General features: G+C 44.9%; 1 protein-coding gene across 1 annotated transcript in view; it reads right to left on the minus strand.

Moving 5' to 3' along the window:
- Positions 1-15,004: 15,004 nt before the first annotated feature.
- The window catches only part of HSPA14 (heat shock protein family A (Hsp70) member 14), a 187,752-nt gene continuing 175,236 nt past the window's right edge, over positions 15,005-27,520 (minus strand). Inside the window, exon 14 of the mRNA XM_069228724.1 lies at positions 15,005-15,587. Coding sequence (XP_069084825.1) covers positions 15,509-15,587 — 79 coding nt within the window. The 3' untranslated portion in view covers positions 15,005-15,508. The remainder of the gene's footprint in view (positions 15,588-27,520) is intronic.

Raw genomic sequence — 27,520 nt, forward strand, 5'->3', positions numbered from 1 at the left:
TATCCCATGTTCAGAGGCATCTGTTTGCACAATGAACTGCTTGGAGTAATCTGGAGCTTTTAGAACTGGTGCTGTGCACATAGCTTGTTTCAGGGTGTCAAAGGCCTGTTGGCATTCTACAGTCCAGTTTACTTTCTTGGGCATTTTCTTGGAGGTGAGTTCTGTGAGGGCTGTCACAATGGATCCATATCCCTTCACAAACCTCCTGTAGTACCCAGTCAAGCCAAGGAATGCCCTGACTTGAGTCTGGGTTTTTGGAGCTGCCCAGTCCAGAATAGTCTGGATCTTAGGCTGGAGTGGCTGAACTTGGCCTCCACCTACAAGGTGTCCCAAGTAAACCACAGTTCCCTGCCCTATCTGGCATTTGGATGCCTTGATAGAGAGGCCTGCAGATTGCAGAGCCTTCAAAACCTTCTTCAGGTGGACCAGGTGATCCTGCCAGGTGGAGCTGAAGACAGCAATATCATCAAGATAAGCTGCACTAAAGGATTCCAGCCCAGCAAGGACTTGATTCACCAACCTTTGGAAGGTGGCAGAGGCATTCTTTAAACCAAAGGGCATAACAGTGAACTGATAATGCCCATCAGGTGTGGAGAATGCTGTCTTTTCTTTTGCTCCAGGGGCCATTTTGATTTGCCAGTACCCCGCTGTTAAGTCAAAGGTACTTAAGAATTTGGCAGCCCCTAATTTGTCTATTAGCTCATCAGCTCTAGGAATGGGATGAGCATCTGTCTTTGTGACAGAGTTGAGACCTCTGTAGTCCACACAAAACCTCATCTCTCTCTTTCCTTCTTTGGTGTGAGGTTTGGGGACTAAGACCAGTGGGCTAGCCCAGGGGCTGTCAGAGTACTCAATTACTCCCAATTCCAGCATCTTGTGGACTTCCACCTTGATGCTTTCCTTAACTTGGTCAGACTGTCTAAATATTTTGTTTTTGACAGGCATGCTGTCTCCTGTGTCCACATCATGGGTACACAGGTGTGTCTGACCAGGGGTTAGGGAAAAGAGTTCAGCAAACTGCTGCAGGACCTTCCTGCAGTCAGCCTGCTGTTGGCTAGAGAGGGTGTCTGAGTAGATCACTCCATCTACTGAGCCATCTTTAGGGTCTGATGAGAGGAGATCAGGGAGAGGTTCACTCTCAGCTTCCTGGTCCTCATCTGTTACCATCAACAGATTTACATCAGCCCTGTCATGGAAGAGCTTAAGGCGGTTCACATGGATCACCCTCTTGGGGCTCCTGCTTGTGCCCAGGTCCACCAGGTAGGTGACCTGACTCTTCCTCTCTAGTACTGGGTAAGGGCCACTCCATTTGTCCTGAAGTGCCCTGGGAGCCACAGGCTCCAGAACCCAGACTTTCTGCCCTGGTTGAAATTCAACCAGTGCAGCCTTTTGGTCATACCACAACTTCTGGAGTTGTTGGCTGGCCTCAAGGTTTTTACTTGCCTTTTCCATGTACTCTGCCATCCTTGAGCGAAGGCCAAGTACATAGTCCACTATGTCTTGTTTAGGCTCATGAAGAGGTCTCTCCCAGCCTTCTTTAACAAGAGCAAGTGGTCCCCTTACAGGGTGGCCAAACAGAAGTTCAAAGGGTGAGAATCCTACTCCCTTCTGAGGCACCTCTCTGTAAGCGAAAAGCAGACATGGCAGGAGGACATCCCATCTCCTTTTGAGTTTTTCTGGGAGCCCCATGATCATGCCCTTTAATGTCTTGTTGAATCTCTCAACAAGGCCATTAGTTTGTGGATGATATGGTGTAGTGAATTTGTAAGTCACTCCACACTCATTCCACATGTGTTTTAGGTATGCTGACATGAAGTTGGTACCTCTGTCAGACACCACCTCCTTAGGGAAACCCACTCTGGTAAAGATACCAATGAGGGCCTTGGCTACTGCAGGGGCAGTAGTCGACCTAAGGAGAATAGCTTCAGGATACCTAGTAGCATGATCCACTACTACTAGGATGTACATATTTCCTGAGGCTGTGGGAGGTTCTAGTGGACCAACTATGTCCACACCCACTCTTTCAAAGGGGACCCCCACCACTGGAAGTGGAATGAGGGGGGCCTTTGGATGCCCACCTGTCTTACCACTGGATTGACAGGTGGGGCAGGAGAGGCAAAACTCCTTAACCTTCTGGGACATATTGGGCCAGTAGAAGTGGTTGACTAACCTCTCCCACGTCTTGGTTTGTCCCAAATGCCCAGCAAGGGGAATATCATGGGCTAAGGTCAGAATAAACTCTCTGAAACCCTGAGGCACTACCACTCTCCTAGTGGCACCAGGTTTGGGATCTCTTGCCTCAGTGTACAGGAGTCCATCTTCCCAATAGACCCTATGTGTTCCATTTTTCTTGCCTTTGGACTCTTCAGCAGCTTGCTGCCTAAGGCCTTCAAGAGAGGGACAGGTTTCTTGTCCCTTACACAACTCTTCCCTTGAGGGTCCCCCTGGGCCCAAGAGCTCAACCTGATAAGGTTCCAGCTCCATAGGCTCAGTTCCCTCAGAGGGCAGAACTTCTTCCTGAGAAGAGAGGTTCTCTTTTTGGTGTTGTGTTGCAGCTGGTTTCCCAGCTGACTTTCCTTTTCTCTTGGTAGGCTGGGCCATTTTTCCAGACTCCAGCTCTACTTTTTCACCCTGTGCCTTGCACTGTGCCCTAGTCTTGACACACACCAGTTCAGGGATACCCAGCATGGCTGCATGGGTTTTTAGTTCTACCTCAGCCCATGCTGAGGACTCCAGGTCATTTCCAAGCAAACAGTCTACTGGGATATTTGAGGAGACCACCACCTGTTTCAGGCCTTTGACCCCTCCCCATTCTAAAGTTACCATAGCCATGGGATGTACTTTAGTCTGATTGTCAGCGTTGGTGACTGGATAAGTTTGTCCAGCCAGGTATTGGCCAGGGGAAACCAGTTTCTCTGTCACCATGGTGACACTGGCACCTGTATCCCTCAGGCCCTCTACACTTGTCCCATTAATTAAGAGCTGCTGCCTGTATGTTTGCATGTTAGGGGGCCAGGCAGCCAGTGTGGCTAAATCCACCCCACCCTCAGAGACTAATGTAGCTTCAGTGTGACACCTGATTTGCTCTGGGCACACTGTTGATCCCACTTGGAGACTGGCCATTCCAGTTTTAGCTGGATGGGAGTTAGAAGTGGTATCTTTCTTGGGACAGGCCTTGTCTCCAGTTTGGTGTCCAGACTGACTACAGTTACGACACCAGGCCTTTTTGGGATCAAAGTTTTTACCCTTGTACCCAGAATTGTTTTGTGAAGAGGCTCTGGGCCCACCCTCCTGTGCAGGTTTTTGGGGGCCTGTAGAAGACTCTTTACTATCTTTGTTTTTGGCTGTCTCACCACCTTTCCCCTGGGGAGGTTTTGTGACCCCTTTCTTTTGGTCACCCCCTGTGGAAGTTTTGGACACCCTAGTCTTGACCCAATGGTCCGCCTTCTTTCCCAATTCTTGGGGAGAAATTGGTCCTAGGTCCACCAGATGCTGATGCAGTTTATCATTGAAACAATTACTTAATAGGTGTTCTTTCACAAATAAATTGTACAGCCCATCATAATCATTTACACCATTGCCTTGAATCCAACCATCTAGTGTTTTTACTGAGTAGTCTACAAAGTCAACCCAGGTCTGGCTCGAGGATTTTTGAGCCCCCCTGAATCTAATCCTATACTCCTCAGTGGAGAATCCAAAGCCCTCAATCAGGGTACCCTTCATGAGGTCATAAGATTCTGCATCTTTTTTAGAGAGTGTGAGGAGTCTATCCCTACACTTTCCTGTGAACATTTCCCAAAGGAGAGCACCCCAGTGAGATTTGTTCACTTTTCTGGTTTCACAAGCCCTCTCAAAAGCTGTGAACCATTTGGTGATGTCATCACCATCTTCATATTTAGTTACAATCCCTTTGGGGATTTTCAACATGTCAGGAGAATCTCTGACCCTAGTTATGTTGCTGCCACCATTGATGGGTCCTAGGCCCATCTCTTGTCTTTCCCTTTCTATGGCTAGGATCTGTCTTTCCAAAGCCAATCTTTTGGCCATCCTGGCTAACTGGATGTCCTCTTCACTGGAGTTATCCTCAGTGATTTCAGAGTTGTTGGTCCCTCCTGTGAGGGAACCAACATCTCTGACTATTATTTGTGGAGTCAGGGCTTGAGAAGCCCTGTTCTCCCTAGATAGGACTGGTGGGGGGGAATCACCCTCCAAGTCACTATCATCATCCTCTGTGTTGCCATCCTCAGAGGGGTTGGCTCTTTCAAACTCTGCCAACAGCTCCTGGAGCTGTAGTTTGGAAGGTCTGGAGCCCATTGCTATTTTCTTTAGTTTACAGAGTGACCTTAGCTCTCTCATCTGTAGATGGAGGTAAGGTGTGGTGTCGAGTTCCACCACATTCACATCTGTATTAGACATTATGCTTCTAAAAGTTGGAATACTTTTTAAGAAACTAAAACTAGTTCTAGAATCTAATTCAAACTTTTACCAAACTTTTAAACTCTAAACGAAAATGCTAACAGGGACTAACACAAGGCCCTAGCAGGACTTTTAAGAATTTAGAAAACTTTTCAAATTGCAAAAATCAATTTCTAATGACAATTTTGGAATTTGTCGTGTGATCAGGTATTGGCTGAGTAGTCCAACAAATGCAAAGTCTTGTATCCCACCGCTGCCACCAATGTAGGAAGTTGGCTCTGTATGTGCTATTTCAAAGTAAGGAATAGCATGCACAGAGTCCAAGGGTTCCTCTTAGAGGTAAAATAGTGGTAAAAAGAGATAATACTAATGCTCTATTTTGTGGTAGTGTGGTCGAGCAGTAGGCTTATCCAAGGAGTAGTGTTAAGCATTTGTTGTACATACACACAGGCAATAAATGAGGAACACACACTCAGAGACAAATCCAGCCAATAGGTTTTGTTATAGAAAAATATCTTTTCTTAGTTTATTTTAAGAACCACAGGTTCAAATTTAACATGTAATATCTTGTTTGAAAGGTATTGCAGGTAAGTACATTAGGAACTTTGAATCATTTCAATTGCATGTATACTTTTCAAGTTATTCACAAATAGCTATTTTAAAAGTGGACACAGTGCAATTTTCACAGTTCCTGGGGGAGGTAAGTTTTTGTTAGTTTTACCAGGTAAGTACGACACTTACAGGGTTCAGTTCTTGGTCCAAGGTAGCCCACCGTTGGGGGTTCAGAGCAACCCCAAAGTTACCACACCAGCAGCTCAGGGCCGGTCAGGTGCAGAGTTCAAAGTGATGCCCAAAACGCATAGGCTTCAATGGAGAGAAGGGGGTGCCCCGGTTCCAGTCTGCCAGCAGGTAAGTACCCGCGTCTTCGGAGGGCAGACCAGGGGGGTTTTGTAGGGCACCGGGGGGGACACAAGCCCACACAGAAATTTCACCCTCAGCGGCGCAGGGGCGGCCGGGTGCAGTGTTAGAACAAGCGTCGGGTTCGCAATGGAAGTCAATGAGAGATCAAGGGATCTCTTCAGCGCTGCAGGCAGGCAAGGGGGGGGCTTCCTCGGGGAAACCTCCACTTGGGCAAGGGAGAGGGACTCCTGGGGGTCACTTCTGCAGTGAAAGTCCGGTCCTTCAGGTCCTGGGGGCTGCGGGTGCAGGGTCTTTTCCAGGCGTCGGGACTTAGGTTTCAGAGAGTCGCGGTCAGGGGAAGCCTCGGGATTCCCTCTGCAGGCGGCGCTGTGGGGGCTCAGGGGGGACAGGTTTTGGTACTCACAGTCGTAGAGTAGTCCGGGGGTCCTCCCTGAGGTGTTGGTTCTCCCCCAGCCGAGTCGGGGTCGCCGGGTGCAGTGTTGCAAGTCTCACGCTTCTTGCGGGGAGATTTGCAGGGTTCTTTAAAGCTGCTCCTTTGGATAAAGTTGCAGTCTTTTTGGAGCAGGTCCGCTGTCCTCGGGAGTTTCTTGTCGTCGTCGAAGCAGGGCAGTCCTCAGAGGATTCAGAGGTCGCTGGTCCCTTTGGAAGGCGTCGCTGGAGCAGAGTTCTTTGGAAGGCAGGAGACAGGCCGGTGAGTTTCTGGAGCCAAGGCAGTTGTTGTCTTCTGGTCTTCCTCTGCAGGGGTTTTCAGCTAGGCAGTCCTTCTTCTTGTTGTTGCAGGAATCTAAAATCTTAGGTTCAGGGAAGCCCTTAAATACTAAATTTAAGGGCGTGTTTAGGTCTGGGGGGTTAGTAGCCAATGGCTACTAGCCCTGAGGGTGAGTACACCCTCTTTGTGCCTCCTCCCAAGGGGAGGGGGTCACATCCCTAATCCTATTGGGGGAATCCTCCATCTGCAAGATGGAGGATTTCTAAAAGTTAGAGTCACCTCAGCTCAGGACACCTTAGGGGCTGTCCTGACTGGCCAGTGACTCCTCCTTGTTATTCTCATTATTTTCTCCGGCCTTGCCGCCAAAAGTGGGGGCCGGGGCCGGAGGGGGCGGGCAACTCCACTAGCTGGAGTGTCCTGCGGTGCTGTGACAAAGGGGTGAGCCTTTGAGGCTCACCGCCAGGTGTTACAGCTCCTGCCTGGGGGAGGTGTTAGCATCTCCACCCAGTGCAGGCTTTGTTACTGGCCTCAGAGTGACAAAGGCACTCTCCCCATGAGGCCAGCAACATGTCTCTAGTGTGGCAGGCTGCTGGAACCAGTCAGCCTACACAGATAGTCGGTTAAGTTTCAGGGGGCACCTCTAAGGTGCCCTCTGTGGTGTACTTTACAATAAAATGTACACTGGCATCAGTGTGCATTTATTGTGCTGAGAAGTTTGATACCAAACTTCCCAGTTTTCAGTGTAGCCATTATGGTGCTGTGGAGTTTGTGTAAAACAGACTCCCAGACCATATACTCTTATGGCTACCCTGCACTTACAATGTCTAAGGTTTTGCTTAGACACTGTAGGGGCACAGTGCTCATGCACTGGTACCCTCACCCATGGTATAGTGCACCCTGCCTTAGGGCTGTAAGGCCTGCTAGAGGGGTGTCTTACCTATACTGCATAGGCAGTGAGAGGCTGGCATGGCACCCTGAGGGGAGTGCCATGTTGACTTACTCATTTTGTTCTCACTAGCACACACAAGCTGGTAAGCAGTGTGTCTGTGCTGGGTGAGGGGTCTCTAGGGTGGCATAATACATGCTGCAGCCCTTAGAGACCTTCCCTGGCATCAGGGCCCTTGGTACCAGAGGTACCAGTTACAAGGGACTTATCTGGGTGCCAGGGTGTGCCAATTGTGGAATCAAAAGTACAGGTTAGGGAAAGAACACTGGTGCTGGGGCCTGGTTAGCAGGCCTCAGCACACTTTCAATTCAAAACATAGCATCAGCAAAGGCAAAAAGTCAGGGGGTAACCATGCCAAGGAGGCATTTCCTTACACTTTGGCAGAGAGAATTCTATATAAAAGAATCTAAGATAAGTAGTTGACTCCGGGGGTAACTATGCCTCTGACCTCACAGTCTTCAGAGGGAAAAGGCTCCAGTGATATTGCTCTGGCATTATGTTGGAACATCTGCTTTAGATGCAATGTTGTGGAGTGCCCTACAGTGTTACATAACACTTATGAAATAATGCGACTACGACAAGGATCATACTCTGGTATTCTATTATAAATAGAGTGGGAGACAATGCTGCATAGTAAATATATGGCCTTTGTGCCATTGTTACCAGACAAATGACGACATAATTGGTAATATCCTCTTGCTTTGAGTCCACATGGACTAGTCTTTGGCTTTAGATAAAAATATCCTGTGGTTGAAGACATCTCGAAAGACACCCCCATGGGAATCAAGGATACACACTTCAACATCAATGTCACCTTCCAAATGTCAATGAGAGAGTCTTGACATAGAGGACCTCTGTCAGACCTTAATAATATTTTGCCTCAGCATGCACATATTTGAAGAAAAATACTCATATTCATCATCAAGTTTCCCTTTGAAATGATCCCTGTCTGAAAAACAGGATCGTCACCGATAGAAAAAGAAGAGGGAAACAGTTCTCTTCTGACACTTACCTGTCAAAAATAATTTACCTCCCATGACCATGTAAAGGATAAGAGGCATCTAGTGAAGCCAGTCAGAAAAAAACACATGTGAAACAAACAGCGGAATGGTGGAAGCACTGTGTTCAGGAGTCTTTCTTATAGACACAGAGAAAAGAGAAGTGACGGACAGTCATCGTGGTTACTATGCTGCAAGCTACGATCGTGGAGATCCATGGGAAGCTTTAAAGCAACGGCGCATTTGTTTTTAGAAGGCGGTACGCCTATGGGAACATTTTCATTTAAATGTTTCTTTTTGTAAAAGGAGCAAGCTGAAAAAGGGTTAAGGTCAGCAGTGCTGCTCTGTGTCTTTTAGACCTATTTTAATGTATTGTTTCTATTTTTTATATACATTTGCATTCAAATATAAAAATGGACAGCAAACATTCTTTAAATAGGCATTGGTTTTGCTTTATTTGGAGATTTTTCTTTCTGCTGTAAAGGTGCCCCGCACTTGAGGGATGTGATCAGTGCTTATAAATTTAATATTTATGATCCCATGAGAGACTAAGAAGGGACAGGGGGAAACTTGGTCTTAGTTGCTGTATAAGTCAACTAGCGTTTCCAGGAGAATTAGAACAAGAATTCGACGACTAGTTGATGAACACGTAATGATTCAGACAAAGAAGATGGAATGCAGGTACTATGAACATTACGTTTGTGTTTTCAAAGAATGCTTTGGTTACGTACGATTGAATAATCTGATGCCACTGCTCTTGAAGAAATCATTTAGAGCATGAACTGATTTAATTTACAATAAGTAAAATGTTACTTACTGGGAGACATCTGTTCATGGCATGTAGTGCTGTAGATTTGCATGCTCTGTATGCTCCTGCCATGTAGTTTTGGGTCCGGAGTGTTGCAAGTTGTTTTTCTTCAAAGAAGCTTTTCGAGTCACAGGATCAAGTGACTCCTCTGTCTCGGTGATACTGCGCGTGGGCATCCAGTCCTTTGGTAGACTGTTTTCCCGCAGGCGGGTGAGAAAGATGACTGGAGTAAAGATGTGTAGATAGAGAGAAATGTCCATGTAAGCATATTTACGTATGTACAACGATATGCAAATATTAATTAACTGCAACGGCCAAAGGCGTCCGGGGAGGAGGGTGGGCGCATGTGAATCGATAACACTGCATGCCACAAACAGATGTCTACTGGTAAGTAACATTTTCTTTTCAATGGCATGTGTGGCTATAGATACACATGCTCTGCATAGACTGTAAAGAAGTCCCTCCAAAAAGTGGTGGCTAGCCTGTGGAAGTTGCAGTTGTTTGAAAAAGTGTTCTTATAATAGCTTGTCCTACATTCTCTTGCTGTCTAGCTTTACGCAGTAATGCTTTGTAAAAGTGTGGGGTGTAGACCAGGGGAACTGCTCTACAAATATCACCTAAAGGAATATTTAGCTGAAAAGCCATAGTGACATCCTTCTTTCTAGAGGAAAGTGCTCTAGAAGTTTACGACAACTGCCTTTTTGCCTTAGCATAACATGTTTGCATGCACTTTACAATCCATCTGGTTATACCATTTTTTGAGAGTGGATTGCTTTTAAATAGGAAAGCAAACGCTACATAAAGTTGCTTTGTTTTCCTAAACTCTTTTTTGTCCTGTCAGTATAGTACACAAGTGTTCTTTTGACATCTAAAGTGTGTAACGCCCCTTCTGCCACAGAATCAGGTTTTGAGAAAAAAACAGGCAATTCAATTGTTTGAGTGATATGGAATTAAAAAAAACACACTTATGGAATAAATTGTGGGTTTGTGCGAAGAACTACATTGTCTTTATGTATTTGAAAGCAAGGTTCTTCTAGGGTTATTGCCTGTAATTCACTGACATGTCTAAGTGATGTAATAGCAACTAAAAAAGTTACTTTCCAGGAAATGTACTGAATTGGGCATGAATGGAGTGGCACAAAAGGAGGACCCAGGAGTCTAGTGAGTATAATATTAAGATTCCATGATGGAACTGGTGGAAGTCTAGGTGGAATCACTCAAGTCCTTCCATGAAGGCTTTAGTAACAGACATTTTAAACAGACGTTTGTTGGCTATTTTGTAAATATGCAGCTATAGCTGCAAGATGTAACCTAATTGAAGTTTAAGCTAAATTTGCTTTTTGTAATTGAAGCAGATAGCAAATAATGACTTGAACTGATGCTGTAAGTGGATCAATGTTTTTGGCTTGGCAGTAATAATCAAAACGTTTCCATTGCGCCCCATAGCAAGCTCTAGTTGTTGGTCTGCGGGCTTCCTTTAAAAATTCTGTACACTCTGAAGGTAACATGAGATACCCAAATTCTATGACTTCGGGAGCTATATTGCAAGGTTGAGTGATTTGGTGTCTGGGTGTCTGATCTGTCCTTGTTTCTGTGTGAGAAGGTCCAGCCTGTTGGGGAACCTCTTGTGGGGAACTTCAGAGGTGCAGAAGAGTTGTGAACCAAGGCTGATGTGCCCAGGTGGGAGTTACAAGTATCATGGTTAATGGTGTCTGATTGATTTTGCATACCAGTAATGGAATGAGTGGGACAGGTGGAAAAGCTTAAGAAAATATCCCTGACCAGTTCATCCACAGAGCATTGCCTGTGGATAGAGCGTGTGGGGACCTAGACACGAAGTGTGGGCATTCTGCATTTTCTGGTGTGGCGAACAAGTCTATTTGATGGGTTCCCCGCTTATGGAAATATTTTGTGGAGGACATGTGGGTGGAGTTCCCATTCTTGGACTTCTTGATGCATCTTACAGACCAGGTCTGTAAAGTCGTTGTCCGTTCCTGGGAGATACTCTGCCAGTAAGTGAATGCAATGGTGATGTGCCCATTTCCATATTGTTTGTTCCGGTTGTGACAACTGGAACAACTATGTCCTCATCCTGTTATTTGTAGATAATACATTGCTGTCATATTGTCCGTCCAGACAAGGACAACTTTGAGTGAGAGAAGAGAAAGGAAAGCTTTCAAAGCAAGAAATACTGCTTGAACCTCTAGATAACTGATGTGCTTAGAACGATGATTGAAATCCGAAAGACCATGGACTGGGAAGTCCTGAAGATGTGCTCTCCATCCTGTGAGGGATGCATTTGTGGTTAGAATGGTTGAGGAAGAGGGGCTCGAAAAGGCTGAACTTTTAATAGATTGGTAGAGTTCCACCACTGAAGAGAGTGGTAGGTTTGGTGGTCTATTACCACTAGATCTTGGAGGTGAGCCTGTGACTGAGACCACTGACGAGAAGGACCTTCCTGTAGTGGATGCATGTGGAGCTTTGCTTGGGAACGATGGCGATACAAGATGCCATCATGCTCATAAGATGAATGACAGTTTTGACTGTGGTAGTATGATTGTCTTGGAAAAAAGGGAGAAGCTGTTGGAAACCTTGTTTGTGAGCTGGGTTGGGATATGCCAGCCCTATCTGCGCATTGAGAACGGCTCCTAGATATGGGTGAATTTGAAGGGGCTGTAAGTGAGATTTTGTGAAGTTGAGTGTAAACCCCAATTTGTGTAGAAGGTTTACTGTGATTTGGGTGTGAGCCTGACATTGTTGTAATGTGCTGGTTTTGATGAGCCAGTTGTCTAGATATGGGAAGACATGAATTTTCTGTCTTCTGAGATGCCCTGCAACAACTGCAAGACATTTTAATGAATACTTTTGGGGCAGTTGTGACTCCAAAATGAAGGACTTTGAATTGATGTTTTCTCTGAATTACGAATCTTAGGTATTTGCGGTGTGCAAGGTGTGTGGGAATGTGGAAATAGGCATCTTTTAAATCTAGGGCCGTCATGAAATCTCTGTGTTGAAGGAGTGGAATGACATCCTGAAGAGTGACCATGTGGAAATATTATGAGTGAATGTATTGGTTTAGGTGTCCGAGATCCATGATGAGTGACTTGTCCTTTTTTGGGATGAGGAAGTATAGTGAGTGTACTCCTGTTCCTTGATAGTCGAATGGGACATGTTCTATGGCCCCTTTGTAAAGAAGAGTGCACTTCCTCTTTGAGGAGGATAATGTGCTCTTGAGATAATTTGTGAGTGCGAGGAGGGATGTTTGGAGGTGTGGAAGTGATCTCTATTCAATAAACATGTTGGATAATGGATAGGACCCATTGGTCCGATGTTATATCTGTCCATTTTGTGTGGTAGTACTGAAGTCGACCCTCAATGGTGTTATATGGGATTTGGGTATTTTTAAGTAGTCAATGTTTTGTTGCGGAGGCTGAGCCATGAGAGTTATTGGTTTTAATCCTGGCTCTGAAATTGTTACCTCTAAATGAGCCTCTAAAGGAACCTCTAGTGTAGGAGCTTGAGGCCTGTTTGTTTTGGGAGGTAGACGGATCGGAAGCTGTAGGGGACCTCTAACCCTGTGTAAAAGGTGATGAAAAAAAACCTTTGTGCCAGGGACTGAAGCGCTCCCATGGCCTTTTATAATTGTTCTAATGTAGACTCAACGTGTGGGACAAAAATATGTTTATTGAACAACATATTTAATACTGCTTGTTGTACTTCTGCCTTAAACTCAGAGCACCTAAGCCATGCATTCTGCCTTATAAAGACAATAGTATTAATGCCTCTTGCTGCTGTGTCAGCAGAATCTAGTGCACAAAGAATAGAATTATTAGCAATGGTCTGACCCTCTGACACAATTTGCTGGCCACGCCTGCAATGCTCCTCTGGGAGATATTAGTGATCTTCCATCTCATCCCAGTGACCTCTGTCATATCTGGAGAGTAAGGCTTGCAAACTGGCAATACACCAATGATCTGCGGCTTGCGCAGCCACTTTCTTGCCAGTCGCATCAAGCTTTTTGCTCTCCTTATACAGTGGAGGAGAGTGTACAGTGGCCTGGCTATTAACCCTCTTTCTGGTGGAGGTAGCCACTATAGACTCTGGAGGCACTTGAAATCTGATAAACACTGGGTCAGAATGCATGGGCTTATACTACAGAGCTCGAGACTCCATGCTGCAGTTCGTTGCAATACAACGTGGCGGTGGGTGTTGGCTGTGAGCATCTGAACCAGCCTCCCCAAGTAGAAGGTCCACAGCTCCAGAATTTGATGTGGAGCTACAACTCTGTCGGAGACTAGAGGCCTCTGATCTTCACCTCTCCCAGATAGCCTCCCCAACCCAGAAGTGATGTATCGGTCATCACTGTTATCACTGGGTAGAAAAGAGGGATATCTGCCACTGACCGAATCATGGTTCAGCAACCAAAACTTAGCAACCAAAACTTCAGATCAGTCGCAGTCTCCAACAAAATCTGAACGTGCTTGGAGTGAACCTCTTGATGTAGAGCCCGCTGGGACCAGGGCATAGCTACGCAGAACTCTGATCGGATGTGGTGTGGCTGTAGGCCCCAGGAACTCAGGCTGTACCAGAACCAGCTGCAGGATCGACTTTAAAGTCCACAGTCTTTGGGAGTGAGATCAAAAGCTGCAGCTTCATCAACACGTCTGTTCAAGCGAATGTGAGTGGCACGAGGGGGCCGACTCCCGCTTGGATATCTTGTGCTTCTTTTTAGTCTTACTGGATGGTTTGGACCATGATGAAGAATGGCCTCTCAATCATCTACATCAACTTTGGGAACAGGATTGAACTTTCGATGCGGACTGTCACTTGGAGTGGTCCTGGCAAAGAGTATTTTATGTTTGGCAATGTAAATCTTCAACTCGGGGTCCCTAATGGCCTTCGGGTTCATCGTAGCAAGCCTTGGCGTTGTGGCTCAACTCCAACTCCACAGGCATATCCAGTGGGGATTCATCACAGGCATTTATTTGTCAAGCTATGTGTGGGAGTGACATTCATTGCACACTAAAGAAATATTTTGAGGCAAATGTCTCAAGAGACACGAAGGAAGCTCCGGATCTGCTTCTGGTGGCATGGAAAGAAACATACTAATGTCAGCGTGCATGGGTGGCACCTACATCGGCACAAAACGTCCAGAGTAAATCTACTTCAGAGTACAGCCGCATGGTGCCACCTGACAGCGAGTCGAGGTACTGCTGAAAAGTTTTTGGATCCAGTCTGCATCATGGGAATATTAAAAAAGAAAGGAATCTGCGGCTAGAAGTCATTGTAAGAACATGACAGCAATGTGAAAGCATGGCAATATTTGCAAAAAATAAAAGATACAATTACAAAATATATAAAACAAATACAAAACAGCATTTGCAATGCAACGGGTCATTCCATTTAAATGGAAAAAAAGAGCGCAATCGCGCTGCTGCAGTTCACTCGTAGTGAAACCTATTGGCAGAAGTGCAATTATCTACGTAACCGGCAAAAGTGCAATTAACTATGAAACAGGGTCGATATCATGCAAAGCGATCGACTTCTACCAAGCGAGATCGCACTGCAAAAAAAATAAAAAGTAGTCCACAAACCGGACGGAAAGCAGCGAGCCTCTTATGTTTTCAGTACTTGGTCGCTGCGCTTGAGGAGGGCTAACCACTGGAAAAGGCATGACTTATGCATGCCTTCCGCTAATGAAAGCAAGCAGATTTTAAAAGGCAATCTCACGAACCAATGAAAGACACTGACGTGACATGGATGGGGCTCAGAGCCCTTTTCTAACTACTAAAGCGTCTCGCAAGCGATGGCTCGATCCTAAAAACTATCGTGCTAACAGCTTCTAACACAATTTTTGAAAATGTATGCCATCTCACTGTACCTCAACTTTCTTAGCTTTCACTTTTAAGACTGCATTAGCCAGAAATAAATTTGGAAGATTCTCAAAATACCAGAGCGCAAAATACAAAGATACATTTTATGGGGTCAGCCAACAAGAACCTTCTAAAAATGTCCCAGACACTTCTGATCTTAAATAAGGTAGACACCTGCAGTCATAGCACACAGACTATCGATTTCATTCCTACTGGCCCTGTCCACAATAGTCAGAGTAATTCAGAAAAAAAACTTTTTCTGAGCTCCTCATGCGCTTACTACTACTAATCAAGGAGCAAACGACTGGATTCACAAAACACACTACACTTACATATGCATTACTTCATTTATGGTTCAGATATGGGCATTCCGGACAAATTAGAGAAATCACGAAACGCAATACAAACACACACCTCCCTCTCTTCAATTCCTCCATTACCTACAATGAATGCTTGGAGTCATCTCTTTATCGAGGAGTGAGAAAATGTTTTTTTTTCTTTCTTTTTTTTTTAGAGGAGTGAGTTTGCAATGAATGCCAAAAACACAATTTTCTCCTTACTTCGGAAAACATCTTGCATCTTTATAAGGAAAACAACAATTGCAATATTGAATGCATTTTTTAGCGACAAGCTAGCAAAGTGCATCACATAAGAGTCCCACATTCACTGTGCTCTACTATCAGGATCATAAGTAATCTGCAGGCTTAAAATGTCTTTTTCAGTGCTCCGGTAAAGGTGACAAGTCCACGCACTACTCTTGGAAGCCATTGATGTCTCAGGTATTAAAGAGTTCATGACAGAACAATGAGGGCCGTTACTCATGGCTCCTACTTAATGTTAGGATGCCACCTCAACTGTAATCATTTCACATTTTCCTGTGCCTTCATCGGTGCAAGTCACATGCAATGATCCATCCCTGCAAAAAGAAACAAAAAAACGTTTTAAAGGTGAGCACAATAATGTCAAACAGGAGATGTAAACTTAAGTCTGGCAGGTTTTAATAAGTATTTGATAAGAGAGCAATCAGTATCTTAATTCAAAGAGTTTTCATATTGGTATTTAAACAGCTCATGATGCAGACCACAGGGTGATATTGTATTCACGCTAACTAAGTAAATTAATCAGAGAAATTATGCCTTTTCTCCAATTCTGGTTTAACAATACAAATCAATAAAGATCACATTTTCACGTTCGTGAATTGATATTTCTTCTTTTCTCATTTAAAAAAAAAAAATGAACGTAATTGTTCTTTCAATAATAGAAGGTACATCATTTACTTTGACAACATTGGTTACAACAGGAGTCTGAAACAGTGTCATTCTCCTCATGTCTCTTTCTAAATTAGTGCTGTACAACCCATACAGGAAACCAACTTTATTTTATCCGTTTTTTGGGGCCTCCAGGACCAGTCATTATCATCATGGCAGGTTGTGGATAATGTTACACTACCTACTCACAGGGGCGGTTTCTCTTTTAGGGCTGCACGTCTGTCTGAAATTCCTACACATTCATACAAAAAAAATTAAATAGATCGATTTATTTAGAGATATGATTTTATCTCTAAACAAATCGATGCACTGGGCTGTCTGCCTCTTTTCGTTTTGAAGCACAAATCAGCTTTCTACACTGACGCACCACGGCTCACTGCTCTAAAGCCCTTCATTTCCATTGTTGTTTATGGCACTATCCACTATCAGCCAGTGACGCTTTTACCGTCATGATTTTGGACGTGGAAGTCTTCATCGCGAGTGAGGGCAGCCAGCTGTCATTAACAGGCATATATCTCACCCTTTCCCCATTCATCATGCAGTGGGAGTAGGTGTAAGCACGTGTGTTTTAGTGCCTTATCTTCGGTGACGGTCATTGTTATAATGCTAACCTTGTGTTATTTTTATTGTAGTGAGACCCCTTGTCATGCTAACCTCCCCCATGTGACACCCAAGGCCCTGGCTGCAGATCGCTGGCTCCTTTAGAAGTGGAGAAGCTGTATTTGTTCCTTGTGCAACTTACAAAAGACGAGCAGGGTTCTTGCTCCCTTGCGAAATGGATCCAAATATCCGAGTCATGCGCAATGGGAGAAATTCCTGCTTACAGTAAAGGCAGTTTTATCTGCTGTGTGGGGTTAAAACTGGCCCTAACCTCATGCCCTTATCATTAATGCCTCAAACATGGACTGATATACAGTGAATGCTAAAATGTGTGTTAATGTGTGTCAGCTATTTAGTTCCTTATTTCACATGTTTTACTTAATGTTGCATTTCCCCAAGACAGTTAGCGGTTTCATCATGCTGTGTTTCTGTGCATTGTATTGCTCTTGCATAGTGCAGACTTTGACTCGTGCCAGGTGTTTATGAGGGGCTTTGAATGAGAGCCCTGGTGCTGAGGCTGAAGGCAAAGCAAAGTGCCTGACAGTGGGGTGGTCTCTCTGCAGAGCACACATAACAATGGTCATGTATTGCAGTTGCAAATGGAATTCAGTGTAAATGTCTGTGAAGGGGTGCATAGAGGTCACACTATTTAGAAGGCAAAAGCAAAATGAAACAAAGTGCTTACATGTGAATGCGAGCTAGTGCATTCAGGGGAAAGGGAAAAAGAGGGTGTTCAAGAGGTAAGAGGGGTTGAAAATGTGCAGATGGATGAGATGTGAAGAGAAAAAGGGCATACATATCTAACGTAAAGCACACAACTGAAGGCCATACTTCTTCTAAAGGCCTCAATAATATTTAATTCACTCTCTCAATTTCAGAAATGAAACCTTTCCAATGTTAATTATTTATAACTAATTGTTGTTACTCATTTATCTTAAACAGTTTATAACCATGGACAAAGCCAATAGTACTGACAGGTTTTAGGTGTATGTCAGCTGTTGTGCTATATTTCTGGATGCAATAACATCTCAGAGAGAAGCCAAAATACAGGCTGGGTGGAACATTAGGGGAATCACAGAAATGAATTTTACTTTTAGAGAGCCCCCACTTTTTTTCATCCCACTTAAAAATCTATCTGCAGATATTTCTGTATGATCCATTGCAGCCAGCAGCTGTGGGTGCTTCCTGATGCCTGGTTAGAGCATTTTCTTCCAAAGTTGATGCTGCATGCATTGCAAGACATTGGGCAAGCACACTTTAAATAGCCTAAAGTTTTCACGCTACACAATTTGCACATTAAAGTAACGGTTGAACGTATTAATGCCGTAAGATAATGGGCAGTTTTTAATGTGTTTAATATTTCAATCTGTACATTCCCACTGCTTTATAAACCTTGATTTCTCACTAAATTCAATTGCTTTCAAATGAACGATTTGTCAATCTTTTTTCAATGTTTTCTTGGGAGGAGGTCTCATCTTGGACCCCACGTTTGTCCATTAAGCTTGCTCACTTCACTCGCTATATAAAAGTCCTACCCAACTTTTATGCCCTACCACTTTCAAAAGTCGCCAGCCACAACTGCCTCCTCAACCGTTTTCTCGCACCAATACTTACTAACATGAGGTGTTCCACCTCAACCCAGGCCCACCTGCCGAAGCCAGAACCAATCAAAACGCTCAATGCAAACACCCTCGCCTCTACTAACCTGCAAGCACCACCTGCCAATCTGGTGATAAAGAGGTATGGAGCCAAGAAGACATTGTGTTTTCTTTGTCTGCTCCAAGATCCATATATGGTCCTAACAGCCTTTTCCAAAGGTAAGCCCTGGGAGGCAGGACCGCTTGGAGATGGTGTTTGCGACTCTGCCTTTTGTGAATCCATGGGCAGTTTAGATACTGTGCAGGGCACTGTGCCTGGAGTTTGGGTTGGTTCGCCCTGGCTGCCTCCCTTGTTCATTGTGAAGGCTGGGCCTTCCTTTTTGCACAAAACCCCTCTGGGTGAGACAGCTCTGGGTATTTCCTTACTGCCTGAGGGTGCTTACCTCCTTGGATCTGTGTTGCAGGCTGGCACACCTCTTCTTGCGTCTTTGTGTGCACGAGGCGCTTGATGCACGTCGCACTCCAATGTCTGCCGTGAGGCCGGTGGATGTGGCTGCTAGCAGCTGGCTTGATTTCTTGCTGTTTTGCACCACACACTTCCCAATTCATGTGCGCAGTGACTGGAGGAGCTGTTGATTCCCTGCATTGCAGACCAGAAAAGCTTCTCCCAACAACCAACACTTCCTGCCTGTCAAGCTGGCTTGGTTTGTGGCAAGTCTTCTGTTCGGCACCCCACCTACCTTGGAGGCACAGCTAGGATGTTTCACTTTCTTTCAGAGACTGGCCTGGCATACTTGGCGTCCTGGTGAGCCTTACATTGGGGCTCTGCTTCCTCCTCATTTTCAGTTCACCATGGAACACATGGAGCATGCAGCCAAGCAACACCATTGCTTCAGTGCTCCTCAGAAGGAGAAGTTTAGGCATAGGCATGGGGATGATATCCCTGGTAACTTCTCTCAGGGTTTCGGTCTTTCTGATGACCAGCTCCAGTTCCTGCTTTCTTCGCTGTCAGAGGCTTTTTAGAGGTCCAAGGATGTGTTACACCTCCTTCTCTCCGACTTCTTCTGTTTCATCCTTGGCAGTGTCTTCTCCCTCTTCTTAGTCTTTTCTTGGAGTATAATGAGGAGGATGATCCTCCAGTTGCTGAAGCTATGCTCAGATCCAAATTGATCCTGAAACAGGATTTTTAGCTCCCTTTAGGTACTTGGGTGACAATCTGAATATATCTATGGAAGACGATTTTCAGGTCCTAGTTCTGGTCTTTTTCAACAATTCCATTCTTGCCCCCTGAACCCCTCCTCCCCACTTGCTTGGCTGTTAACAAGGAGGTTTTGGATCTTCTTCTAAAGGAATTGAAAGATCCCGAGAAAGTGGATCTTCCCAAGTTCTTGACTCCCCTCTATTCTCTGGCCAAGTCCGATGTGAAGTTTCCTTCTTCGCTCAAAATTGATCTCATACTTTCTCATTTGGCTGGCCATCCTTCATTTAGTTTGATTAGGTCCCTATTTCTGACTTTGTTGATTGCAAGGCGGAAGCCTCTCTGAAGAAGTGCTTTTATGGCTTAAATGTGTCTCTGTGCAGCGATTTATGCAGTATATGCCTCTCAGTTCCTCATTAAAGATCTCCAGTCCCTGACAACCGCAATCCAGGATGAGATTGAGTGTTAGGCACTGTGTGTCAATATGGAGACAGGCCAGGTTTTTAGCATATGTTTCTTGTGATATTTTGAAGGCTTATGATTCCGCCATGGCTTCTTCTGTTTCAGCTTGATGCTATGTTTTACTCCTTAGGCATGGTCATTTATTGCTCAAGGTACACTCAGGACTTTGCTACAGTGGGAGCCCCATTGAGAGACTTGAGAAACAATTTCCTTTTCCAGTGATCTGCTGAATCTGATCAAAGGTTTCAAAGCATAAAACACGCAACTGAGAATGCAACCAAGAAGGCCTATTTTCACAGCAAGTTAAATTCTGAGATCACAATAGATGCAGGCCCAAGGGCAATCCTTGCACAACATAATGGTCATCCGAATGCTCAAAGACAAATTGTGTCCTATGCCAGTTGAGGTCTGACTGACACACAACATGCCTGTTCTCAGCCCGAGAAGGAGAGTCTGGCTGTTGTGTGGGCCTGCAAACATTTTCATGTGTTTCTATACGGAAAACATTTCACTATCCATACACACCACAAAATGCTGCTCACTATTTTTGGAAACCTGAAAGCCAACATGCTTCCTCACATTGAGAGGTGGGGATGAGACTGCCAGAGTATGACTATGCAATTGTGCCCAAGCTGCGTAAAGATCAGAACCCTGCTGATTATTCTTCACGAGTACCACTACATTGTCACAGTGCTACATCCAAATCATCTGAGACACACATTAACTTCATTGTGAGGTCCAGCAGCCCTTTCCATTGAGCAGTTTATTGCTGCTACTAAGGCCGATGAAAACATGCTTATCCTCAAAGACATAATTTCAACTCAATTGTGGAAGAGAAGCACTCAACCTATTGCTATTGATGTTGAATTTCAAAAATGTTGAGAATGAAGGTTTTGTATTTAGCGGCTTCAGAATCGATATACTTGAGAGCCTATGACAGGAAGTCACTGAAGTAGTCGATGAAGGACATTGTGGCATTGTAGCCTCCAAAAGAGACCTAAGAGAGAGTGTGGTTTTTGTGCCTAGACAAGTGAATGGAGAGGGATCTAAAAGAGTGCCATCTGTGCAACTGCCTTTCCTCCAAAGTGACACAGCATCCATTGACAATGTCTGACCTTCCTGCAGAGGTTTAGGAAAAAGCTGCAGTTGATTTTTTGGGCCCACAGGAAACAGACATTACCTCATGGTAGTCACTGATGAGCATGCACGCCTTCCTTTAGTAGAGGAGCTAGCATCAACAACCTACGACAAGGTAATCGAGCAGCTGGATGATATCTTTGCAGCATGGGGTATCCCTGCCATTCTCAAATCTGACAGTGGTCCGCTAGTCAATAGTAAAGAATTCAAGGAGTTTCTGGTCAGACTAAATGTCAAGCATCAAAAGAGTACACCTCTGTGGCCCCAAACCAATGGTGTGGTGGAACGAATCATAGGAACCCTCACAAGGGTAATTAAAAGAACATTGATGGAAGGGGTCTATTTGAACCAGGGCTTGTGTCAAGCTCTCGGTGCTTATCGTTGAACTCCTGACTCCACAACTGGCGGGAGTCCTGCCACCTTGCTTTCTGGGATAGCCATCAGAAAAAAACTGCCACAGTGGATCAACCTTTGAATGCTGATAAGGTTCGTATCACGGACATTTCTCAAAAGTGCAAAACGAAAACATGCAGACTGGCGTTGACTAGCTCAGGAAGCAGTCTTCGATGAAGGTGACTGGGTTCTAGTGAAACAGAAACTAAAGTGGAAAACAGACACTCCATTTGCCATCGATCGTTTGAGGGTGGTGGCATGCAAAGGACACATGGCGATGTCGTATCATCCCAGAAAGTCCATCCCATGGTACTCGTCACACTTTAAGCACCGACCTCAACGTTCGTTAGCTCCTGCAGTTATGAATAACTATCCCGCCTACCAATCGAGATCAAGCATCAGAACCTGTGCCATCGGTGCACACCCAGAGTGCATCTCAGCTACCTCATACCACTCAGTCTGTCTGGACTAGTGAAAGCGCCTCGACTTATTTAGGAAATATTACTTAACTGTTGTTTATACTTTATATTTAACTAAGCAGGAGATGTAGTGTTTTGAGACTGTGCGCTAGGACCCATGCAGTTCTAGGTGGACTCAACTGAAGAATTACATAACTTACTGGGAGGTGTTAAGGCGTGGTTTTATTTACAGTTATGACATAATGAGTGCAGCTTGTGATTGTATGCTGAGCAATAAAGACAACTCTTATACAGCTTCATGAGTGGCATGGTCATTTATTTGCTCCTGGGCTGGGGAGGAGTCTGCAGTGGCCATCAGAGCTTGGGGAACCGCCATGTCCAGCAACACAAGCAAAAAAAAAAAGAAAAAAAAAGTGTGCATTCTGTCCAACAAAGACCCCTCCTTTTCCAAACAAATCAATTGTGTTTTGAGTTCTTGTTTTAACATACTTCCCATGGTTCGGAAGGTACACCTCATACTTCGGTCATCTGCCCAAAAGATATTCATGCATTCTCAGTTACTTAGTGCTTCCCGACTACCTTTCCAACAGAGTACAAGTTCTGCAGAACGCAGCAGCAAGACCAATTCTTAATGTTGCTCCTTCCTTTTGTTTTAGGGTACATTTGTCAATTCAAAGCTCTCTTGTTTTTATTCATCAGGCCATCCACAAAACAGAATGCTATACCTAAAAGAAGGCTTACCATCCTATTTGCTTAACTTGGTCTGCCACATAAAAGCTGCTGATGATTCCTTCCATCTCCAAAATCAGATACGTCGGATTTTCATATCTTGCTGCTAAGCTAATAATAGTCTGCCTATTACCCTCAAAAACATATCAAATAGCCACTTGTGCCAAAAAAAAACAACAACAAAAAGTGGCTATTTGCTTAAACTTACAAACATTAACATTGATTTCGGATCTACTACTAGTTTCCCGTTCCTCCCTCTCTTAGATAGAGTAATATGTAGAAGTAGCTTTGCAGCTTGAAAAGGTTTCTGGATTCACATGCTGTGCAGTATTCCGCCATCTGGTGGTTAGGTCCGGAAAGTTGTGTTGTTCTTTTTTTTTTCTTCCATTGGGATGTCGTCCACCACCATTTGGTGCTTAGTCTCCTCTGTGTGACGTCAGACAGCGCCCCGGAGGTTCCTGTGAGTGGCCTACAACTTCAGATTGTTTTTTCTTCTTTTTTTTTTGTCCTCCCTCCGGTCTGCTTCTTATCCCATTTCTGGGGAGGAGGGTGGGTCGCATGTGAATCCAGAAAACGCTTCAAGCTGCAAAATTACTTCTACAGGTAAGAAACCATTTCATTTGCAGCATGAATCCTTTTCTGGATTCACATTCTGTGGTTAGACAGTCTATCCCGTTCTCTGGGCTGGCTGTGGAGAAATGTAGATAAGCTGGCAAATAGGTGTCGCAGTAACTTCTGTCCTACTTGTACTTCCTTGTTCATTTGAATGTCTAACCAGTAGTGTTTTGCAAAAGTGTGGCAATGCCCAAATCGCTGCAGCTCATACTTCCTCAATGGGTACGTTTGACAGATAGATCAGTGTGGCGCCCTTTTTCCTGGTTGAATGCACTCTGGGTCGCGCAGTTAGAGGTTTCCCAGCTTTTGAGTAGCAAATTTGGAAGGTGCCAACAATCCATCTGGCAATGGTTGTCTTGGATACTGGTGATCCCTTGTTTGCTCTGGCAAATGACACAGAAAGCTGGTTTTCCCTTGCAAAGTGCTTTAGTCTCCTGTAGGTAGTACATTAAAGCCCTTTGAATGGCCAAAGTGTGGAGGGCCCTTTCTGCTTGTGTTTTTGGCTCCTGGAAGAAAGCCGGTAGTAGTATGGTTTGATTAACGTGGAAATGCGTTACTACCTTTAGTAAGAACTGAGGATTAGTTCTAAGGACCACTTTGTCCTTGGGTATCTGTAAGTATGGCTTCTGTACTGTCAGTGCTTGAAATTCGTTAACTCTTTGTAACGATGTGCTTGCTATCAGAAAGAGGCCTTTAGAATGAGTGACTTTAGATCCGATTTATACATGGGTTTGAATGGTTCTGTCATCAGTTGCATTACCACTGTGTTCAGGTTCTACAAAAGTGTAGTTCCTCATCTTGGTAGTGCCAGTCTCTTTGATCCCTCTAGGAATCTATTTACTACTGTGGATGTAAAGAGGCTTGAACCTGATGAGCCCCTAGTGTATGTCACTATTGCTGCCAGATCTACCTTTATTGAGTAGGTAAGTAAGGCCACTGTCTAGCTGGTGGGCGAGATATACAAGTACTGTGTTCAGGTGTATACTTGAGTGCATCTTGTTGTTTGTGCACCAATGGATGTATCTTCTCCATTTCCGTGTGCATTATTTCCGTGTGCTTGGTTTCCTTGGAGGGAGCTGTAGGTGGCTGAATTTTAAGTATTCAGGAGCCAAGCTGCTAGATTCAGTGTGGCTGGTCTGGGTGATATACTTCTCCATGTTGGATTGTCAGTAGATCCTTCATTGGCTTCAGTATGATCATCTCCAGCAGAACTGAGTACCAGGTCTTCCTTGCCCGTTGTGAGGCTATAAGGATGATTCTGCGCCCCAAGTGTCTGGCATTCTCCATCACCCTGTGAATTCGGGGAATTGGAAGAAAAGTGTATGCAAATTTCCCTGATCAATTTATTAACAGAACACTCCCCTTTGACCGGGCGTGTGGAAACCTGGAGGCAAACTGTTTGCATTTTGAGTTTGTTGCTGTGGAGAACAAGTCTATGCTAGGTGTGCCCCAGGTGCTGAAAATCCTTTGGATGAGGTCTTGCTTTATTTCCCACTCGTGTGAGCTGTTCTCTTTTCTGCTTAGTTTGTCAGCTACTGTGTTGAGCTCTCCTGGAAGTGGAATCATTTGCAGAGTTATTTGGAGCTGTACTGCCCAGTGCCAAATGTCTTAGGCTAGCTTTGACAGAGTGAAGGATTTTGTTCCCTCTTGTTGTAAAGGTAGAACATGGTGGTTGTACTGTTCGTTTGTATCAGAACTGTTCTGCCTGTCAAGTGTGCTTGGAAGGCTTTTAGGGCTAGGAAAACTGTTTTCAGTTCTAGGTAGTTGATGTGTTTCATTGCATCCGAGCAATTCCATATGTCCTGTAACTTTAGAGGGCACATGTGAGCTCCCCAGTACTTGTGTGATGCGTCCATTGTTATGGTCACAGTCGGAGCTGGTGCCTTGAAAGCTCTCTCTATGCTTATGTTTGTTGTGTTCCACCATGATATCTCCTTTTGTACTTTTATTGTAACAACCACGAGGATCCTCCCAGCTCTCTGTGGCTTGTGACCATTTGCTGCAGATCCATTCCTGGATAAGTCACATGTGTAATCTTGCATGAGGGATCAGTGGTGTGCATGATGCCACCATGTCCATGAGCTTCATAATCCTTACTGTCAGAGACACAGGCAAGTTTATTTCTTGATGGCTTCTACCCTCTTCTGGACTGGGTATGCCCTAGTCCTCTTGGAGTCTAGTGTGGTTCCTAGCAACAACTTTACCTGCTCTGGTAGAGGTGAGGACTTCGGGTCAGCCTTCATCAGGATTTTAGAACCCTTTATCAATAACCCGTACCTGTATTTGTTGCTTATTTAAAAACGGGATATGCTGGACTCAATGGTCCCTTACCAGTACCCTCTTCATGTGAAACAACGGTGAGATCCTGCCACGTGTCCTCGAAATGGCTGGAATTGTTGGAGCCTTGAGTGTACTCATCGGCGTCCGCTTCAAAGAACTCTTCCTGTTCTTCCTTGTGTGGTTCCGGAGTTGCTGGTACCTCCTGCACTGATTCGGCCTTCTCTGCAGCCAAAGTTGTTGAGGTTTTTGGTGGAATGCAGATTTTTTTTTCAAGGAATCGTCAAATTCCGTTTTTCTCTGGATGAGAGCTGACATTTCTGTTTCAAGCTTTCTCCTTTCTCTTTCAAGCTCGTGTGCTCGTAAGTCTGCTTCATCAGACGTCAAAGCTTTCCCTCTAGGGGTTGCGTGCTCTGGCGTCTTTGACGTTCTTGCCTTCTCCCTTTTGTTCAGGGGCTTCCGTCGATTCTTTTGACAATGCCTTCCGTATCCTTTGGTCAGGATCAATTAGGCTCTTTTGGTCTTTGCTGAACTTCAGTCACCGTTGTCTTCAGCGCCGAGGCTACTCTTGGTAGTTTGTCTGGAGACTCAGAGTCTCCTTTCGGCAGCTTTACTTTTTCTTCTCAGCATCCCTCAACCCCTCTTTTTGCATCTGGACCTTCTTCATTTGTGACTCAAATATGTAGGTGTTGGAGTCTCCCCCTCTCGCAGTTTTGGCCTACTCCACACTCTTCTCTTCATCGCTCAAGAGGCCAAGGTGCCGGACTGACCTTTGCCTCTGGGACATGGTGCAGTCTTTGCCTGTGTCATGCCTTTAGTGTTTTTGGTACAAGTTCTGTGCAGGTCTCGTAGTCCTCATCCTTGTGGTACTTGGTCAGGCTAAGGTTGCAGACCTTGTGGGGGTCTCTTTTCGCAAACCTGTGGTACCACTTTTGGCAAAATTTAAAAGGGGTATTTTCCATGGCCCTTACTTGCTCTCTCTCTCTTCATTTTTCATCAGTGGTGGCTCTACATTCTTTACCCAATGGGGGTATGCTGTTTTCTGTGGTGTCCCCCAATGGGGCACGAGGCTGATTCCCAGCAGCCTCCCTCGTGGAGGGTAGGGGCACGATGAGGTTTCCCTTCTTCTCTTGCTGGTATTGTTGACTCCCTTGACGTAGTACTCCGAGTTTCCGTTCTTTTTAAAGAAAAATATTTTTTTAAACGTATTTTTCAATAACATTTTCGGTGGAAAAAAGAATCTGAAGATGGAGGCCATGCAGAAGAGCTTCCTGGGCATCGTCTAACGTCACACAGAGTACGAACTAAGCACCAAATGGTGGTAAAAGGTGGGGGTCAGGGATAACCCAACCACTAGATGGTGGTATAATGCACAGCATGTGAATTCAGACAAGGATTCATGCTGCAAAACGTGGTCTTCTGATGGATAATTCTAACCTTAGGTTCCTCATCTAGGAATAGATACTAAAGCAGTATCTACCCCAATAGGGGGACTGTGGAGTAGATTCAGACCAAAAAGTCTTGCAGAACCGAGCAGGTGAAATATCCTTCTTGCCAGACCGGGCAGACAAGGTAGCCGTACCTCATGAACACGTGCACTGATGCCCACATTACAACCTGGCAGGTGTCAAGGACGGGCACTCCAGATGCCGATGCAGTTGTCGCATGGGAATGAGCTTGCAGAACCTTCCAGTGGTTGCTCCTTGGCCAGTGCATAGAAGATTTTAATGCAGAGGACTGTCCACCTCAACAGGGTCCTCTTCTGCACAGCCTCCCTTTCTTCAACCCAGAAAACTCCACAAGAAATGTATTGTCCACACAGTAGTCCTCAATTTAAAAGCTCAAGGCCATTTTGGGGTCCAGATGACAAAGCCTCTCCTCTTCTTTCGAGGGGTGAGTAGGGGCAAAGAACATAGGCAGAATGACAGATTGCCCTACATGGAAAGGAGTCATACAACTTAAGGCCACCCAGGAAAAAAAGGTGGTGTAGGGCAGATACACCAACAGTGCGTTAAGCTTCTCTCAATGCGACAAGCTGAGTGAAGGAAGATAGCCTTCAAAGTCAAGAAACTCAGTGAACAGCTATGCATTGGCCTGAAGGTGTGTGCAAGAGGAACATTAAGCCAAAATTAAGGCCCCACTATGACATCACA

The sequence above is a fragment of the Pleurodeles waltl genome, chromosome 4_1, assembly GCF_031143425.1.
Source record: "Pleurodeles waltl isolate 20211129_DDA chromosome 4_1, aPleWal1.hap1.20221129, whole genome shotgun sequence".
Taxonomy (NCBI): domain Eukaryota; kingdom Metazoa; phylum Chordata; class Amphibia; order Caudata; family Salamandridae; genus Pleurodeles; species Pleurodeles waltl.